A 20,829-nucleotide genomic window follows, 5' to 3' on the forward strand; every position below is an offset into this window, starting at 1 on the left:
AGACCGAACAATCGCAGTGAATTATAACATAAAACACTACATCAAGAAGCCCAAAATGTGGTAAATAAAAACGTTTTTAGAAGGTGACCAAAATGCATATATGAAACAGAATTTAAAATCAAAGGAAGCAAATCAGATCCCAGTTGCACAGCCTGATAGGACAACAGCCGGCCCACAAATCCTCTGCGCGACCCACCTCTCACAGAAGGAAAGGCAAAAAGAGCAGGAGACCAGGCATCACAATAAGGAAATTTAAGGTAAAATTGGACGCACATCTTCTTGTGGGACACATTGAGGGATACAAATGATTAAGGTATTCGGCCAGGTACACCTGGCTGAGCCTCCGCGTGTGTGCGGACCACCGGACTGGATGGACCCCGGGTCTGATCCGGTGCAGGCATTTCTTATGTTCTTATGAAATACTGTAAGTCTCCTATCAGATCCAGAATTGCCGGCATTCACTTTGGGTCAGTTTTAAAAGTAATCGCTGTGGACAAAATTTTCCCCAAAATAGGAAAAATAATAGCTAAGAAGAGATGATGCCAAGTATCAGGAAGAAGACATGAATTTTTGTCATTGCTTTTGTTCAATCCAATCTAATCCTTTGGTTTTATATACCGATTCATCTCTCTTAGAGGGCTCGACTCAGTTTACAAATATTAAGAATCATAATAAAGATAAACATGATTAACAGATAAAGATTATTAATCGCAGAAAAGATTTTTTGTTTTAAAGACTTCTGAAACAGGTGAGCTTTTAACTTTTTACGTTTATTTTTTATGTTCTTAGGTTTATTTCGAAAAGTACAGTATAAAAAAAGTTTCTATGAAAAAATGACTTTTGCGGTCCATGTCAGCCTTTGCATTTGACATGTTTGATGTAGACATAGAAACATAATGGCAGATAAAGGCCAAATGGCCCATCCAGTCTGCCAATCCGCAGTAACCGTTATCTTCCTTTATCTAAGAGATCCACGTGCCTATCCTAGGCTTTCTTGAAATCAGACAGTCTCCATCTCCACCACCTCTAGCAGGAGACTGTTCCACTTGGTGTTTATGTTCTTAGGTTTATTTCGAAAAGTACAGTATAAAAAAAGTTTCTATGAAAAAATGACTTTTGCGGTCCATGTCAGCCTTTGCATTTGACATGTTTGATGTAGACATAGAAACATAGTGGCAGATAAAGGAGTGCATTTGTCCAGTGAATAAAATCAGTCGTGCAGCTACTACCTTTTCAACAATTTTAGAAAGAAAGGGTATGTTAGAAATCAGCCTATAATTTTATAACCACACTAGGGTCAGAATTTGAGGCCTTAAGCAAAGGGATACCTATAGCATGCCTCCTCATAGAAGGAAATATTGCAGAGCTAAGGCCTCTAAGAATTGCACGAGAAAAACAGGAATAGGGTCAGTTGGAGGCAAAGAAGGTTTTAGTGATGTAACTATCTTTTTAATGAAGATACCGAAGGAAGATTGAAAGCTGAAAGAGTGGATGTAGGAACAAGAGGGTGAAGAAATATCGGAATGAAAAGAAGGAATAGGTGCAGAAAGTATTAAGAATTGTCTTAATTGGGCGACTTTTTCCTGGAAACCGTGTGCAAGATCATCCACGCTAAGAGATGTTAGAGGTTGGGGACGTGAGCATCGTAGTAGAAGATGAGTCAAAGAATGTAAAAGATGGTACGTGTCGCTTCCAATTAGTATCGAGAAAGAGTTTTAAAGTGTTGAAGTGTGATCTCGGAAGGATTCCTTTTGCCAAGAGTGTCCAGCGCAGTAGTGAGTGGCCAGAGTGAAACCAAGGCTGCTAGGGACGACAGTTAAGAGTGGATTTGAGGGAGCAGAGAGATCAAGGGCAAGTTGAAGAGGCTTGTCCCAGAGAGTAATCTGGTCACATAAGTTAAGATCTGAGAAATCATCAGGAAACTGTTTGCATTTTTTTGAAAAAAAAAGCATAGGAGGAGGTGTTGAAGCACCAGAGAAATAAGCAGCCGAGGAATCCTGTCCTATGCTTTCTTGAATTGATAAGGCAGAGATTGGATAGAAGAGTGGTTCTGTTGACAATCAATGTTATTTATTAGGATTTATGTACCATCTTTTTGAAGGAATTCATTCAAGGAAGTGTACAGTAAAAAAATCAAACATTAGCAATAGACAATTACAGCAGTAAAAATATTCAAGTTACAGCCAAAGTTATGGCATAATATGCTATATCAAACTCCTAATATGAGCCAACAATGAAACTAAAAAGTAAAAAATGGAACAGGCATATACATAGATAGGAAGACTAGATGCCTCAAGTGCCCAGGGTCAATGGCCAGAACTTATCTTGGCCACTAAACCCACAACTGAGCTATCATCGGGTACTGTCTTATTTTCTCTATATGCCTTTTTATTCCTTGTATCTTTATGTAGATATTTTATAGATGTTGATTTTATCATAAATTAGTTATCGCTTTAGATAAGTACTGTAGATGTGTGGAACTTCCCACACTCAATTCCACAGACGGAAAATCTCCGTTTCGCTCTCTATACGATTCAAAGAGATTCTTCAGAACAGCATAAGGATTAGCTTCAATACTTAGCCTTGGGTGACTGCTTGCTGCTTTCCTGCCCTGCGGTAGACTTTCTTCAGAACCATTCAGTCTGTAGTTGGGCACTTGAGGCATCTAGTCTTCCTCTCTATGTATATGCCTGTTCCATTTTTTACTTTTTAGTTTCATTGTTGGCTCATATTAGGAGTTTGAGTATCATTACTATCTTGATTGAGTGCATTTAATAATATGCTATATTACAATGTTGACACAATACATAGTAAAACATTTTAAGAGAACATAGGATATAAGCAAAGATGGAGGTTATAAATAGACAAGATAGATTAGCAGGAGTAAGAAAATAAAAGAATTGGATTGGAATTATCTGTTATGAAACTCATCTTGATTGGCTTGCTCTTACGTGCTTTAAATGCATGGTTTTAAAACTGCCATTTTGAAAATTTATGTGAAAGTAGATTCTGGACATAAGAGGTAACATTTATCAATGTGTTGAAAAATTTGGAGTTATACTAAAAAAATTCAACATGAATTAATCTGTTTTAGGACTGTACCCTGACGCAGCACACAGTGAAACGTGGCCCATGTTGCTGGCTGTTCTTTATTTGTGATTTGGTAGAATATAAATTTGAAGTTAACATAACTGAAATTCAAACAATCTATAGATAATAAACCAGACAAATCATAAATGATTGAATAAGGGACTAGTTAGGAGGCAGACGAGACACAGATTAAGTGAAGCCTGTGTGAAGAATTGCCACCGAAGTCCAAAAACATGCTGTGAGCTTTAATCCTTTATTGAAACATATCATGTTGGGCATATGGAATGATTTCAAAGTGATGTACAGTCATTAAAACATATAGTTTAAATATCATAAATCAATTAACATATAAACTACAGTAGAGAATGACACGGGGGGGAAAAATTTGTCCCCATTCCTGCAAACCATCTGATCCCATCCACACAAGCCTCGAATAGTTTTATACTGAACTTATTGTATTAAAGTATAAAAAGAAACAATATTCTGTACAATTGTCATTTAATAAATCAAAGTTCTGGCTGTTGAACTAGAGAAAGATGTTCAGCTGGCAGGGCTTTGTTTATAAATGTTTATCAACACAACTAATATACTACTTTATCCTAAAGCAAAAAAATGTTTCTGCTTTCCTCATCTTTCCATTCAATTCATACCATCCAATGTTTGCCTTCTCTCTCCCTTCCATCTCACCCTCCCCCCTCACCATTGGTCTAGAATCCATCTTCTTCCTTCCGCTCCCCCTATAGTCTGGCATCTCTCATCCCCATTTCCCTTCAGTGTCTTCTCACCACTCTCTCCTCCCCATTTCCCTTCAGCGTCTTCTCACCACTCTTGTCGTTTTCCCTTCAGCGTCTTCTCACCACTCTTGTCGTTTTCCCTTCAGCTTTTTCTCCCCACTCTTGTCGTTTTCCCTTCAACGTCTTTTCCTCTCTCTCTTGTCCATTTCACTTCTGCGTCTTCTCCCCACTCTTCACTTCTCTTCCCCATTTCCCTTCAGTGCATGCGGTCCAACGGCCACCCTCCCTCCCGATTGCCGGAGATCCTCCCGATCACCAAAATAATCTTCGAGTCATCCAAGGGCATCTCCCTCCCTCACCTTACCGTGGTGATTTTCTGGGGGTTTTTTCATCACCTAGCTGCCTGAGCCGGTTTTCATTACGAGAAGGCTTTAATCAAGTTGCATGTGGCTGCCGAAACTTCTCCTCTGACGCAACTTCCTGTTTCTGGTTGCGTCAGAAGAAAAGTTTCGGAAACCACACGCGACTTGATTAAAACCTTGTGACGAAAGCCACCTTGGGCAGCTGGGAGACAAAAAAAACCTACAAAATCACCAAGGTAAGGAGAAGAAAGAAAGGAAGGAAGGGAGGGAGATGCCCGATTGGTGATCATGCGCTTTCCTGACCTTAACTCCGGAGACAAGGCCATTCAAGTTTTATTTCACATTTGATGAATCGCCTATTTCGGAATTCTAGGCGATGTACATAATATAATAAAGAAACTTTAACCTAATTACAATAAAATCAATTGTGACTGACATGAGAGAAGCTCCACACGCTTCACACTGGCCTTGTTCCCGTACTTGCGGTGATGAAGACTTTTTCTCCCACCGTTTCGGCAGCCACCGTGTCATTCTCTACAGCATAAAATCGAAAAACACATTCTTGCAATATAAAAATTTTTATAACTCCAAATCAAATGTTTTAAATTCTGTGCAGGATTTCTTCAAAAGAGTACCATAATAGCTCATAAGACCCTGCCCCTTCCAATGGCTCCTTATCAAAACTAAATATTATAACTCTATTCCCACATCCCCAACCCACATGAAGCTCATAGCTTTCTACCTCCAAAGCCAAGATAATTTTATCCTTAGACAAGCAGGCAGCATATTCTCACATGTGGGTGATATCATCCACGGAGCCCTGATATGAACAGTGAAAATTGTAGAATCACTTTAACAAGCTTTTTAGATTGCCCACACTGCGCATGCGCAAGCGCCTTCCCACCCGACGCCAGCTCATGAGGTTGTCGGTTTTTCGTTTTCTGCAGAGTGAAGATGTATTTCTTTTTTCTCCGTTGAGTTGCCTTCTTTCTGTTCTTTACTTTTCTTTTAAAAATAAGCAAAGAAGAAAAGTAGAAAGAAAAGGAAATTTTTACTTCAAACTTTTTTCGATGTTTAGCAGCCTTCACACAAATTTTCATCCTTTCCTTCTCTACTCTACCCCAACTCACCATCTTCGACTGTATCTGACTCCGGGGCTATAGATTAGAAGAAGATAAACACTATTGATTAATGTCAGTTTTTCTTCCTTCTTCTTCTTTATTTCAACATATAATAATAATTTTATTTTTATATACCGCCATACTGAAAAAGTTCTAGGCGGTTCGCAACAAGGTGAGCTAATACATGGGATACAGATAAAATACAAATTAGAATAATGGACTTAAAAACAGATAGACAGAAAGCATTTACAGTATAATGCAGAAAATACCGGCATGACAGGGAAAGAAGTAATACATAGAACAGATAAAATAAATCAAGTTTGAATATAAGGAACTTGATTGAAAAAATGAAGCAGAATTCATTAAGATACCAGCCTATCAAAGAGTTGAGTCTTTAACAATTTTTTAAAATCAAGATAGGAAGAGACCTCTAACATATAGGTCTGGAGTTGGACTTCCAGCGACTAGGACTTGCCAGCATCGGTGACATAATAGCATCGAGTCTATTTGATGCATGCCTTTTTAGGCACTCATGCTTAAATGCCTGTGGCACCTTCTATACCACTTGATGTCACATGGTCATGGTGCCTCCTTTTCATTGATACAGATTGTCGTTTGAAGTGCTTTGCCTTATTAGGCTTCCATGCTATCAATGCCTGTGCTATTGGTGCCTCTTCTTCATGCATTGATCTGCATCAGTACCAATCCATGCTAGGTGTAGCATATCCAACAGTGGTACCTTCTTCAGGTTCTTCTTACATTGTAGCATCTAATGCAGTCCAGGGATATGAGTGTAAATCATCGAGGAATAACTCTCCATGGACACTGGTGTCGTCCTGTGCAGATTGTGTCTTACTGGGGGTGCATCCTCTGAAGTCTCCCACTCTTCAACACCCTGTGGCACCATTGATAGCCGATCAGTCTCAGGTATGGGTGCAGAATATTTGTTCCAAGGTCGATGACTGTATGCACATTGCTTCGCATTGTTTGCATCTACTATGACCTACTTACTTTTGACAGAGCATTACATCAGCTACAGTTTGAGGGAATGTTCCTTTTCATTGGAGTGGTACTGAAGACGTCGGAGAGTATCATTGTTCTTCCTTTTACATTCATTGGTTCCACTTCAGCTTCTGTTCATACACGTTGCTTTGCTTCGCATCAACGTTCCTCAAGTTAACAACGATGCTCATCCTTGGAAAGTCCTTCTGCTTTCATAAGGTATTGACGCCATTGACAATCCTCTTCATTGGAGCATCGATCACCAGTGAAACACCGATGTTGTTCTTAGCATTGAGGCTCTGCATTGAGGTATTGAAGGTTTTCATTGGGGCACCAAAAGTTTAAAAAAATAAAATAAAAAATACAGTTTAAATTTGAACTTGTCTTAGCCATGGCACAACATTCCAACTTTAGGAAGGATTCAATAAACCTCCAAACTGTATGCGATATATTTCCATTTGTATGCCGGCCGACCAATTCAGTAAAGGCCTGCATGCAAATGGGGATGATCGTTAACATGCCCCCTACCTAAGGCCAGAGCGATCCCCGCTCATGCACACACCCTGACAGGAGAAGCAGCCTCCTGTCACTGCTGTCAGGGCTCAGCCCAGCCCAGATTGCTCTTGCCTGCTCCCAGACTCTCCTGCTTTCTGCCACTGTTCCCTGCAGTGTAAGCCCATGGTTTTAAAGTGGAACTGCACTGTGGGGAATGGCGGCAGAGAGCAGGAGAGTCCAGCGAGCAGGAAAGAGTTATCGGGCACCGACCTGACAAACCGGCCCTGCCTGACCCCCCCTCCCCCCCCGCAGGCCCAGATCTCTCTTGCCTGCTCCCGGACTCTGCTACTCTGCCGCTGTTCTCTGCAGTGCAGGCCTGCTTTAAAACCACGGGCTTGCATTGCAGGGAACGGTGGCAGAGAGCAGGAGAGTGGGAGCAGGAAAGAGAGATCTGCCAGGCACCCCCCCCCCCACAAGGCCCTGATCTCTCCTGCCTGCCCTGCTAAGATCTCTCTCTTACTCCCTCCCCACGACAGGCAGGCATGGCCCTCCCAGGACAGCCATTCCCAGCACCAAAAAGTTGAGAGCAGGAAGGGTTCTCAGTCATGGCCAATCAGGGACTTCCCTAGACTCCTCCCTAAGGAAGTCCCTGATTGGCTGAGGTGCCCCAGGCCCCTCCAAAGGGAGGAGCCTGAGGTGCCTCAGCCAATCAGGGCCTTAGACCTCTCCCTGTGCATCAAATGATGGGGCAGGGCCTAAGGTCGTTATTGGACGGTAGAGGCCTGGGGAGCAGGAGCAGGAAGACTTTACTCCTGTTCCCGAAGATCGGAGTAGGAGCAGAAGGGTCCGGGCACCCCCCTCCTTTTCCCGAAGATGGCCATCCTTGTCGGAAGGAGCAGGAGGGACCGGGCACCCCTCCTGCTCCCAACTATTTAAAAGGAACCGGGGTGGGTGGGCCGGGCCCGACCCCCTGGGCTGACCAGGGGTGGGCCGGAGGGTGGGAGGCCTAGGAGCAGGAGGGACTGAGAACCCCTCCTGTTCCCAACTTTTTGGTGCCGGGTGGGGGGGGGGGGTTGTCCTGGGAGGGCCATGCCATGAGGGGGGCGAGGGCCATGCTGTGCCGGTTGCAGGAAGGGAGGGAGGGAGGTAGGGTGAGTGCCATGCCGGTCGGGGGTGGGGGGGGCGCATTTTTGTGCGGGTATATTTTTTTTACAGGCCTGCCTGTCTTTTTTTTTTTTTTTTTTGGGTGGGGGGCAGGCAGATATTTTGCGTGTGTAACACACGCAAAATATCTGTGCCATGGAAAAAAATGAATAAAAAAGACAGGCAGGCCTGTCAAAATACCTGCATACCTGACGGTAACTCAGTTACCGACAGGTCTGCAGCAGTCAGGTTTACCAGTAGTAAAACCCGACTCAAAATAGCCAAGCAATTGTTAGTGAATCAATCGCTTGGCTATTTTGCATGGGGTTTTACTAATTTGCATGGGACGATCAGGATCGGATCGCTACAGGCGTTAGAGAATAGTGCAAGAGGGAAATCTGGTCGTAAAGGGCTCGCAAACCGATCTGTTTGCATAGTGAATTTAGCCCATAGTTTCTTAATTTCCAACAGTCTTTGAACTTTATTTTCCTATGGATTCTGCTGCACAGGCTTGCATAAGATGGGAATTTGATTGAGATTCTGCATGAACATCAATGTTTTTTCATCGGGATTCCATGAGCCTTTATCTATGTCTCAGAAACCAGCTCAGTCTTTTTGACCTACTTCTAGAGACTGTTTTATTTGGTACCGGGCCTATCCAAGTATAGCATTTTGGGGCTTCAAGGTACTGAATCCAGTTTCTGTTGAGGCATTGATCCACATTACATCTACCTTTCCACACTACTTAAGAAATCCACCATTGGTGTAGAGCCTGTAAGGTGGTTTTTCCTGTTTGGACTCTTGAACATGGATCTTTCTGGGCATAAATGGGAAGTTCTCGGACTGGGAAAATGTGACTAGCGGTGTGCCCCAGGGCTCGGTACTTGGGCCCATCTTATTTAATATCTTCATCAATGACCTAGAGGATGGAACATCCAGTGAGATCATCAAGTTTGCAGAGGACACAAAGCTATGCCGGGCCATCAAATCGCAGAAGGACAGTGAGGAACTCCAGAGTGACTTGAGCCGATTGGAGAATTGGGCAGATGAAGTTTAATGTGGAAAAATACAAAGTGATGCACTTAGGAAGAAAAAATAATTAACACAAGTATAGTATGTCAGGTGCAACTCTGGGAAAATCTGAACAGGAAAAGGACCTGGGAGTATTGATCGATAGGACACTGAAGCCGTCGGACGCGAATAGAATGCTAGGCATGATAAAGAAGGGAATCACGAGTAGCTCGGAGAAAGTCATAATGCCGCTTTATAGAGCGATGGTCAGACCACACTTGGAATACTGCGTCCAGCATTGGTCTCCATACCTAAAGAAGGATATCAAACTGCTAGAGAGGGTGCAGAGACGAGCAACAAAGCTGGTGAAAGGTATGGAGAACCTGGATTACGAGGAAAGACTTAAGAGACTGGGGTTGTTCTCCCTTGAGAAAAGGAGACTACGAGGGGATATGATCGAGACATTCAAAATATTGAAAGGAATCGACAAAATAGAGCAGGAAAAAACGTTATTTACAATGTCCAGTGTGGCACGGACAAGAGGACATGGGCTTAAGCTAAGGGGGGACAAGTTCAAGACAAATATCAGGAAGTTCTGCTTCACGCAACGAGTGGTGGACACCCGGAATGCTCTCCCAGAGGAGGTAATTGCGGAATCCACTGTTCTAGGATTTAAGGGTAAGTTAGATGCACTTATGAGTGGCATGAAGTGACATGGGTAAGGGTAAGCTAGATGCACTTCTCTTTACGAGAAGCTTAGAGCTATATGGGGACCAAAACTATGCCAGGATACACCTGGCGGGGCCTCCGCTTGTGCGGATCGCCGGACTTGATGGACCTAGGGTCTGTTCCGGGAATGGCGCTTCTTATGTTATAAGGACTAGTGGGGGAATCTAACATGGGTATAGAGCCTGTTAAGTTAGATTCCCTTCCATGTTTAAAAAATAAGTACTTATAAGTTATAATGATAAGATGTTCAAGTGCTCAGACTAATTGTGTTTATTATGGATATTTGTACACTTGATGAAAGTTTTAAAATGAATAAAGAATTAAAAAAAAAAAAAAGATCATACCAATAAAACTTGAATTTGCAAAAGAAAAAAAAGAAGTAAAAAAAAGAAGAGGAAGTGTTTGCTTTTGTGCTTCTACACACTTAAGTGGATTACTTTCCTTCTCCATATTAACCAAGGAAGCGGAAATTTGGAAAATGCTATTAATGGTTCACTGCTTTATCCTCTAAGCAGAATCAACCAGGTTTTTTACTGAAGCACGCCTCCAACTGTATACCATTGTAACTCGCTGAATGTCCAGCTCTCTTGATTGTAAACCGCCTAGAAGTCGCAAGATTATGGCGGTATAGAAGAATAAAGTTGTTATTATTATTATTGGTGTTCACAGTACTTTTCAGGATGCTCATACAATTTCCTTGAGTATCTTTCCCTACATATCCACAACACCCTTTACTCCATCTCCTTTTTTTATTCTGAAGGAACCCAGAGGTTTGGGAGTGGCTGTAATGGAGGAGGAGGAGTTCACTACATCCTTTTTAGGATGTTTTTTTAAAATTTTAGTCCATTACTCCAGTTTATATTGAAAAGAGTCTCTGGACTGAAGTTTCACAGTATGAAGTCAGAGGGTTGTACATTCTATGATTACCCCATTCGCTTCAGTGGTCTCAAGCTTTTGACCCCCTTATCAGAGAAGATCAAGGTCACTTCACCACTTCAAAAATCTCTTCAGTGGTATATGCATCCAGTTAATCTCCATTGTCTGATTCTATGGGCAGTACTGAGGTTTGCTCCTGCTGGTTGCCCATTTCCTTTCATGTTTTCTGATACTTGTGACAACTTTCCTTGGAGCACATCTATTGCTTCCCAGGAAGATTCTATTCAGCATTTCAATTCTGAATGGCACATTGCCTCTTTTCATTTTGTTAGGTCACTGTCAGCTCTATAGTATCTTCTTACCTTCAGTTGATGCCACTGGCTCAGAAGTTATTTCTTCAATTTGGGGGGGGGGGGGGGGTACCACATGGCTAAGCTCTGTTAGCCATGGTCCCTCTTCTGTTCCAAAGTACAAAGGTATAGGAGTTCAATGACAAGAGGTTGTTGCTTGTTTTTCCTGTTCACCTTCTTGGGTATACGTGTTTTCTTGTGGCACTTTTTTTTTTTACTGGGGTAAAATTTATATATTTTGATTCCCAAGTTTCTAATGTGCCATTAACAGGGGACAGTAGTTTGAAGGTTAAACTATTTTCCTTCTAGAAGTATTTGTAACGCTCTAACCTTCCTAAGCTCCTCTTTTTCAGTACTTAAGGAACTTGACCATCTTTTTGTTTTTACAAGGATATTTAATGGCTCTGTTCACTCTTTCCTTACTAAATCTCTGAGGGTATTTCGTGTTTACTGGCATATTGCTTGTGTAATATGCTTCCCCTTTCTGTTCTCTGCTGATTTTAAAAACATAAGAACATAAGAAGTTGCCTCCGCTGAGGCAGACCAGAGGTCTATCTTGCCCAGCGGTCCGCTCCCGCGGCGGCCCATCAGGCCCATTGCCTGAGCAATGGTCCCAGACTTTCCCTATAATCTACCGCTACTCTTATCTGTACCCCTCAATTCCTTTATCCTCTAGGAACCTATCCAAACCTTCTTTGAAGCCTTGTAACGTGCTCCGGCCTATCACAGCCTCCGGAAGCGCGTTCCATGTGTCCACCACCCTCTGGGTGAAAAAGAACTTTCTGGCATTTGTTTTAAACCTGTCTCCTTTTAATTTTTCCGAGTGCCCCCTTGTACTTGTGGTTCCCCGTAATCTGAAAAATCTGTCCCTGTCTACTTTTTCTATACCCTTCAGGATCTTGAAGGTTTCTATCATGTCTTCTCTAAGTCTCCGCTTTTCCAGGGAGAACAGCCCCAGCTTTTTCAGTCTGTCAGTATATGAGAGGTTTTCCATACCTCTTATCAGTTTAGTTGCTCTTCTCTGGACTCCCTCAAGTACCGCCATGTCCTTTTTGAGGTACGGCGACCAATACCGGAAACAGTACTCCAGATGCGGTCGCACCATTGCACGATACAGTGGCAGGATGACCTCCTTTGTCCTGGTCGTGATACCCTTCTTAATGATACCCAACATTTTGTTTGCTTTTCTTGAGGCTGTGGCGCACTGTGCCGACGCCTTCAAAGACGTGTCCACCATCACTCCCAGGTCTCTTTCAAGGTTACTTACCCCTAGCAGTGATCCTCCCATTTTGTAGCTGAACATCGGGTTCTTTTTCCCTACATGCATGACCTTGCATTTCCCTACGTTAAAGTTCATTTGCCATTTTTTGGCCCATTCTTCTAGCGTCGTTAGGTCCCTTTGTAGATCTTCGCAGTCTTCCATGGTTTCAACCCTGCGGTAGAGTTTGGTGTCATCCGCAAATTTAATAACTTTGCAATTTGTTCCCGCCTCCAGGTCATTAATAAATATATTGAACAGGAGCGGTCCCAGCACCGACCCCTGCGGAACTCCGCTCGTGACCCCATGCCAGTCTGAGTAATGGCCCTTCACTCCAACCCTCTGTTTCCTGTCTGCCAGCCAGTTTTTGATCCATCGGTGGACCTCCCCTTGCACCCCGTGTCTCCACAGCTTTTTAAGCAGTCTTTCGTGCGGTACCTTGTCAAAGGCTTTTTGAAAGTCAAGGTAAATGATGTCAATGGATTCCCCTTTATCCACCTGTCTGTTTACCCCCTCAAAGAAGTACAATAAGTTTGTGAGGCATGACCTACCCTTGCAGAAGCCGTGCTGGCTCGACTTTAGCTGTCCATTGTTTTCTAAGTGTTCACAGATACTGTCCTTAATCAGTGCTTCCATCATTTTTCACGGGACAGAGGTCAAGCTCTGTAGTTCCCCGGGTCCCCCCTTGAACCCTTCTTGAAGATGGGTGTGACATTTGCAATTTTCCAATCCTCCGGGATCTCTCCAGTTTTTAAGGATAGGTTACATATTTGGCGAAGTGGCTCTGCTATTACGTTCCTTAGTTCCTTGAGTACCCTTGGGTGAATGCCGTCCGGACCTGGCGATTTGTCGCTCTTTAGTCTGTCTATCTGCCTGAGGACATCCTCTTGGCTTACCTCTAGTTGGACCAGCTTTTCATCCCGATCCCCATTTACGATGTCCTCCGGTTCCGGAATATTGGATGTGTCCTCCCTCGTGAAGACTGACGTGAAGAACTTATTTAACCTGTCTGCTATCTCTTTTTCCTCTTTTACCACTCCTTTTTTGTCTCCATCATCCAATGGCCCCACTTCTTCCCTTGCCGGTTGCTTCCCCTTCACATATCTGAAGAACGATTTGAAGTTTGTTGCTTCCCCCGCCAGTCTCTCCTCATATTCTCTTTTAGCTTTTCTAACCACACGGTGACACTCCCTTTGGTGTTCTTTGTGCTCCTTTTTGTTTGGTCCTTTTTCCATTTTTTGAACGATGCTTTCTTGTCACTTATCGCCTTTTTCACTGCAGTTGTTATCCACGCTGGGTTTTTTGTTCGGTTTTTTTTGCACCCCTTCCTGAATCTGGGGATGTACAGGTTCTGTGCCTCTTGCACCGTGCCCTTGAGTAGGGACCAGGCTTTTTCTACAGACTCCATCTTCCTTGCGCTACCGTTGAGTTTCTTTCCCACCAATTTCCTCATGCCATCATAATTCCCTTTTTTGAAGTTGAGTGCTGTCGCTGTGGATCTTTTCACCTTTAATGGTCCAATTTCCAGCTTGCACTGGATCATGTTGTGATCGCTGTTTCCTAGGGGTTCTAGCACCGCCACCTCCTTTGCAGGTCCCCCTAGCCCATTGAGGATTAGGTCGAGAGTTGCATCCCCCCGTGTTGGTTCCGTGACCAGCTGTTCCATGAAACAGTCCCTCGTGGTTTCCAGGAATTTGGTCTCCCTTGTGCAGTTTGAGTGTCCAATACTCCAGTCTATCCCAGGGTAGTTGAAGTCTCCCATCACCATCACGCTTCCGCTTTTGCATATCTGCCTCAGCTCAGCCTCCAGGTCCTGGTCGAGTGCTTCCGGTTGTCCAGGTGGGCGATAGTACAGGCCCAATTTTATGTCTGCTCCAGCTCCTCCAGGTAGCTTCCATAGTGATTCCAAGTCGTCCGCCCTTACTGTTGTTTCTATCCTGGTTGAAGGTATGGAGTCCTTTATATAAAGCGCTATTCCTCCACCCTTCTTGTGTGTCCTGTCCCTCCTGTAGAGTTTGTACCCTGGTATGGCCACATCCCATTTGTTGTCGTCAGTCCACCACGTTTCTGTGACTCCTATTATGTCCAGGTCCTTTGTACTGGCTATGACTTCTAGTTCTCCCATTTTGGCTCTTAGGCTCCTAGCATTAGTGTATAGGCAATTTAAGTCCTGGTTGTTTGCCTTTTTCGCTGGTTTTCCTCGTGGTTTGGCGCCCCTGCCAACCTCCTCATGGGTTGCCAGCCCCCGAGCTTTGTTGTGTTCATCCCCATCCTGCGGTGTGTCTATGTTGTCCTCAGCCTGCTCCCCCATGTTTGGATGACCCTCTGGCTCCTGTTGCTCTCTCTTAATTCTGCTTGCTAGGTTCGTTTGTGCATTGGCTCCCTGCATTGCGTCCTTGTGTCCTTTTCCCAAAAGTTCCCTCTCAGTCCCGAGCCCTCTTTTACAAATTTCTGGTTCAGTATCCTTGTTTGATACTTTGGTCCGATGTGTCGAGGTCAGGTCGACTGTCGGCTTTCCCCTTCTCCTCAGTTTAAAGCCAAGTCTATGCTACGTTGCGTGCCAGCAACCTCGTCCCAGCCGTGCTCAGGTGCAGTCCGTCCCTCCTGTAGAGCTTGTTCTTCCCCCAAAAAGTTGTCCAGTTCCGTACAAAGTGGAAACCCTCCTCTTCGCACCATCTCCTCAGCCAACCGTTTACTGCTTGCAGCTCGGTCGGTCTCTTAGCATCTGCCCTCGGTACTGGCAGGATCTCTGAGAAGGCTATCCTCCTTGTCCTCAGCTTCAGTTTCCTCCCCAGGATCCCGAACTGCTCAGTTAGTGTAGTCCTGTTGTAGCTCCTCCTGCTGATGTCGTTGGTTCCAACGTGGATTATCACCGCTGTCTCCTCTGTTTCAGCTCCGTCCAGGATTCTCTCTATTCTGTCAATGACGTCCTTCGTTCTCGCCCCCGGGAGACATGTCACTAGTCGGTCCTCTCTCCCTCCTGCTATGTGACGGTCCACTTCTCTCAGGATTGAGTCTCCCACTACAATTGCACACTTTCCCTTCCTTGGTTGTCTCTCTGGTCTCAGGTCCGTGTCGCGATCCGTTAGATTTTCCTCTGGGTTCTGTTGGGTCACTATCTCCTCTGTCTGTCCAGCTCCTCCGCAAGGTCCTACTCTCATGGCGTCTGGTGGATTCTGTCCAATTGTTGGTTCCACTCCGATGTGCTGTTTGTCCTGAGCCGCCACCATCCTGCAGGCCTCCTCGATGAATTTCTCGAGCTCTCTTACTTGCTCCGTGACGTGACTCTCTCCGGTGGTATCCTCCGTTGTCCAGCATGGTTCCTCTAAGGTGCACAGTCCTTCCAGCTCCTGGACCCTGGCCTGCAGTCTCCCGACCTCCTTCCTCAGGCTATCCAGTTCCTGACATCGACCGCATATGTACGTCTGCCTCCCGGAGGGGAGGTAGTCATACATATGACACTCGATGCAGTACACTGGGTAACTCCGCTGGGTTCCTGCAGCCTCCATTTCTTTTTCCCTGCTCCTTTGGTTCCTCGGTGTGTATGAGTGGTGTCCGGCGTGCAGCTAGCTGAAAGGGTAGAGAGAGAAGAGAGTAATGAGAGAGAGAAAAAAAAAAGATTTTTGCTGCTGCTGCTGTCTGGGCTCCTTCTCAAGGCTCCTTCGCAAAGGCGCTCTCGCCTTCGCCGTGCGCCGAACGGCTGGGCGCCGTTGGCTCCCTTCTTCTTATAGGGGGAGCCCGGGCCCGATGTAACCTCTGACGCGGGTGGGGGTGGGCGGAGCTAACTCTCGCCGCGACCCCGGTCTAACAGCCTGCTCTGGCTGCTTCCTCCTGCCTTCCCCTCTGCCTCTCCGCTCCTGTGAAGAAGAAGAACAGAACAAAAAAACGCTGCTGAGGTTTGCCTCGTGCCCTGGCTCCCTTTTCTCGTTTTAAGGCTTATTACAATCCTTTCTCAGCCTTTGCAAGATAAATACATACAGTAAAACTTTAATTTACAAGCATTATTTGTTCAGAAACATGCTTATAATCCAAAACACTCATATATCAAAGCAAATTTCCCCATAAGAAATAATGGAAACATCAAAACAATTCGTTCCACAACCCAAAAACTTTAATACAAAATACTGTACGTACTTGTATTGCAAGACTTTGCTTGTTTAGAATAGTCACTACACTCCTGCAGTGTCAGAGAGAGAACCATTGGTTCAGTTGTGATGTGTGTATACTATATGTACTTGTATTGCAAGACATTGCTTGTATATCAAGTTAAAATTTAATAAAATGTGTTTTTTTAAATTTCTTTATTCATTTTTAAACTTACATCAAGTGTACAGTAAATATCAACCAAATATAATACATCACTTGAAAAATTTTCAATATCATACACCAAGAAGATTTAACCCCCACCCCCCTCCCAAATTCATATACAACTAATATATACCACATGAAAATAATATCTTACGACAATCATCTATATATTCTTAATGGAAAAACAAGAAATCCCCCCCCCCCAAAATCCACATGTGTATTAAAATTGGAAAAGTGTTTTGTAAGACAAGCAAATTATAATAAAATGTTTTGCTTGTCTTACAAAACACTTGCAAACCAAGGTTTTATTGTATATAATAATTTAAATATTTTTATCAGGAGGTTCTTTCCTCCAGAGTAAGCCACTATGTCATTCTAGTTTTATATTTCATAGTATCGGCTTTTCTTTCCTTCTAGGTTCATCCTTTTTATCCTCTACAGCTATTCTTTTCATGTGAATCATGCTTTTATTGTTTATGAAAGTCATTTTCCCTTTTCATTCGTATCTACTCGAGGACATGACTGGTTTCAACTGCTCATTTGGTCTGCTGTTCCATATGGGTGTATTTGCCAGTAGTCGTTTCTTATTTGATTCTTGAATCTTTTTGGCGTCTCCATCGCCTATATTTAGATTCTCCTGCCTCTAGGACAGGGGTGTCAAGTGTCAGTTCTCAAGGGCCGTAATCCAGTTGGGTTTTCAGGATTTCCCCAATGAATTTGCATGAGATCTATTTGCATGCACTGCTTTTCATTGTATGCTAATTTCCTGTATATTCATTGGGGAAATCCTGAAAACTCGATTGGATTGCAGCCCTCAAGGACCCAACATTTGACACCCCTGCTCTAGGAGGTCATTTATTATTTTCTCAGCCTCCATACATATAGGTTTTCTTGGAATCCTCCTTTTATCTCTAATTGAGTATGGAGTTTCTCTATTCCTTTTTTCCGTTCTATTCCTTCCCTTGCCTTTGTGCTCTCATAGAAGACTGGGTCTTAAGTTTTTGCGAGGCAACTTGAATTTTTCTGAGTTCTTGGAACCCATTTCTCCCTCCATCCCTTTTATTAAAGCTAGAGAGTCCCACATGTGAGAATATGCTGCCTGCTTGTCTAATGATAAAGCACAGTTACTTACCATAACAAGTGTTATCCTTCCCTAGTTGGGCTTCTTTGCTTGGGTACAGAACTGATGACCTCGTGAGCTGGCGTTGGGCGGGAAGGCACTCACGCATGTGCAGTGTTTGCAGTCTAAAAGCCTGTTAAAGCTTAAAGTGATTTTACACTTTTTACTGTCCGTACTGGGGTTCCGTGGATGAAGTCACCCACATGTGAGAATATCTGCTTACTGTCCCAGGATAACACCTGTTATGGTAAGTAACTGTGCTTTATAGCTCTTTCTTCCCACCCCAGGCTAAACTTCACAGCTGCTTCAGACGCAACCCTACCACTGTCGCTGCCATCCTGATCTGTGTACATAGAGCTACCTCCAATATAGCTGCTACTATCTCCTAGCGTGTGTGGGTCAACACTTATTTGTAGTCCTATTTTAAATCTGGGGTTATCACCATCTCCTAATCTCCATGCAAACTTCTGCACAGGAATGGAATTCTGCATAAATTCTGCATCATGCAATTTCATAGAATTCTTCCAGAAATAAGATTTTAGTGCTCTGCACAACCAAACAGAGCTGGGGTTCAACTCCTAACCCATATTTTAGGGTACGACTGGAACTCATGTAGCATTCCCAGCTCTTGAAAATAATCCATTATTGCTTTTACTGTGACAGTTGCTAGTGAGAGTATTGTAAGAAAGCATAGTGGATGTGTTTGAGTGACTGTATACATCACCTTCAAACTATCCTATATGCAGAAACTGCTGAACCACTCATAAACTTATTTAACTCCTGGTCTACGTCAACCAGAAAACTGAAATCGCTTCAACTACTACTCCCGTCTCCTAAAGGGGTTAAATATAAACATGTATTTGACTCGCTTTTCACATATCTTGGCACCAAGACCTGGAACTACCTCCCAACTGACATCAGGATGGAAACATTATATAAGAGATTCTGAAAAAAAAAATTAAAAACACTTCTTTGAAAGCATGCACACCATAAACAACTAACTCAAAATAATTAATATCACTAAATCTCACCCCTACTCAAACGCTACACCAGTACAATCAAAGAACCTCCATTCTCTTCTCTGTTACCCTATCCATAATTCTGACCTCAAGCCACTATAAAGTAGTATATTCATTATGTAACTCAAAACATTGCAAGTCTCATTGAACATGTTTAGGCATAGCGTGATTCAGAAAGATTAGATTAGATAAACCTTCTGCAGAACTTCAGGGGTCTATTAATCCAGGCTATTAGATGATTCCCTAACACAGTTTTCAGAGTTTTTGCTGCTGGAGAATGTGGTACACCATTTTAAGTTTCCCTGTATCCTAGATCTGAAAATGGGGACAAGACAACATGGAGATGATGCATCAGAAGAGAAGGCTGCTCGCCAGATGAAGAAGTGTGAGCAGAGCACTTCAGCTGCAATAGGAGTGCGGGTCTGTGGTATGCAGGTATTACACTGAACCTGAGGATACCTAGGAATGTACAGTGTCTGGAACATTCACTGAGCATAGGGGGATACTTGGGAAAGTATTTTACATAATTCTATGTCTCTAACATATGCTAAGCTTATCCCAGAACAAGCAGCCAGCTTGTTCTCACAGTTGGGTGACGTCATCCATGAAGCCTGGTACGGACAGTGCTACTGTCACTTTAAATTTTAGAAAGCTTTGAGACTGTCTACACCACACATGTGCGAGTGCCAGCTCGCGAGGTTGTCAGTTTTTTGTTTTTTTTTCTGCGGATCAAAGAAGACATATCTGGACTTTGTCCAGTAAAGTTTGCCTTCTCTTTCTTCATTTTCCATTATTTCCATTCTTTTGTCTTGGTTGTTTTTTCTTTTAAACCTTTTATTTCCTAACACAAATTTCTTTATGCTCACCTTTGGGGCCTGTAGGCAATTATAAAGCCAATGGCTTTTTGGCCTACTTTTTACTCGGCCTCTGTAATTTTTCCTTTCTGGCTGGATCTTCCAGGACTTAAAAAAATGACACTCTCAACAATCAACAAAATGTTTTGTTTTTGCTCCTTCATATTTTTTGAAGAAGATATTAGGCCTGGTCAGTGACGTAGTAAAAGGGAGGAGGGGGGGTTCACCCCGAGCGCAGTGTTGGTGAGGGCACTGGCACCCCTCCTCCCCCCACCTCTTCCCATTTCTCCCCTCCACGCGTGCGCCCCCTTCCCTTCCTCCATATCTCTAGTTGAAGTTGTTTGCAGCAGTCAACAACGTGCTCTTCGCAACAACGTCGGCTCTCCCGCTGACGTCACTTCTGGGTGCCGCGCATAGAAAGTGATGTCAGAGAGAGAGCCGACGGGGTTGCAAGAAGTACGTTGTTGACCGCAGTGAGCAACAACTTCAACTAGAGGTACAGGGAAAGGTGTGGGCATGCATAGCAGGTGGGCTCAGGGAAGGAGGGGGGGCACCTCTCAACCTCACTATGCCACTGGGCCTAGTGTCGGGTATCCAACCACTTGGACTTCTATACGGTACTGATCCATATCAGTACTGGTGGACATTGACATCACAGCGTTATAGGCATTATCTGCATCGAGTCTCTTGATACAAGCCTCTCATCGACGCCATCATTTATCAACATAGGCTGTCATTTCTGAAGTATCCCTCTTCTTGGGGTTACCAACGATTTGTCACCCTGCTGCACCTATGGTACTGCCTACACGACCCAAGGTACCGGTGCATTCACGTCACCGTATGCAGTTGTAATTGTATAGTGTAGGGCTGACCATGCGATTGCAACGCAGTTGACCTCGATGCCCTCTCTACTCAGTACCAGCCTAGTTTAAATAGCTTCAGAGGCCTTACGGTACCATTTCATCCTCGCTCTATGCTCTTTAGACTCTGTCGATACTCGGTACCGATTATAATTTTTACCTCTGTTCCGTTGCTATTTCTGTGACTCAGCTACATTGACAGCAGCAGTGCCTCTGTCTCCCTCAATACTGGCCTTTCCTCAGCATAGTATATTACTGCGGTACCAGTCATCAATCTTCCTACCTGTACCGACAGACCACAACTGGTAGATAACATTCATCTTTCCAGAACCAAAAATCTTTGATCCTTATCTTCTCCTGTGAACATTGGGTCCACACAGAAACTTCAGTAGCATCAGACTTCAGCTCCTTAAAAATAAGGCTGTGTTTTTGACATTCTTCTAGAGCAGTGTTCTTCAACCACCGGTCCGTGGACCGGTGCCGGTCCACAGAAATTT

The 20,829-nt window shown here is 43.8% G+C and overlaps 1 protein-coding gene across 9 annotated transcripts in view; it reads left to right on the forward strand.

The window, feature by feature from the left end:
- Positions 1 to 20,829, forward strand: part of IP6K1 (inositol hexakisphosphate kinase 1) — a 118,755-nt gene that overhangs the window by 66,342 nt on the left and 31,584 nt on the right. For 8 of the 9 annotated variants that reach the window (XM_033926468.1, XM_033926473.1, XM_033926472.1 and 5 more), the window contains exon 5: positions 18,878 to 19,045. In XM_033926468.1, coding sequence (XP_033782359.1) covers positions 18,878 to 19,045 — 168 coding nt within the window. Of the gene's footprint in view, positions 1 to 18,877; positions 19,054 to 20,829 lie in introns of all 9 variants that reach the window. The other variant, XM_033926476.1, reaches the window with a different exon arrangement.

The sequence above is a fragment of the Geotrypetes seraphini genome, chromosome 17 (genome assembly GCF_902459505.1).
Source record: "Geotrypetes seraphini chromosome 17, aGeoSer1.1, whole genome shotgun sequence".
Classification (NCBI taxonomy): Eukaryota; Metazoa; Chordata; class Amphibia; order Gymnophiona; family Dermophiidae; genus Geotrypetes; species Geotrypetes seraphini.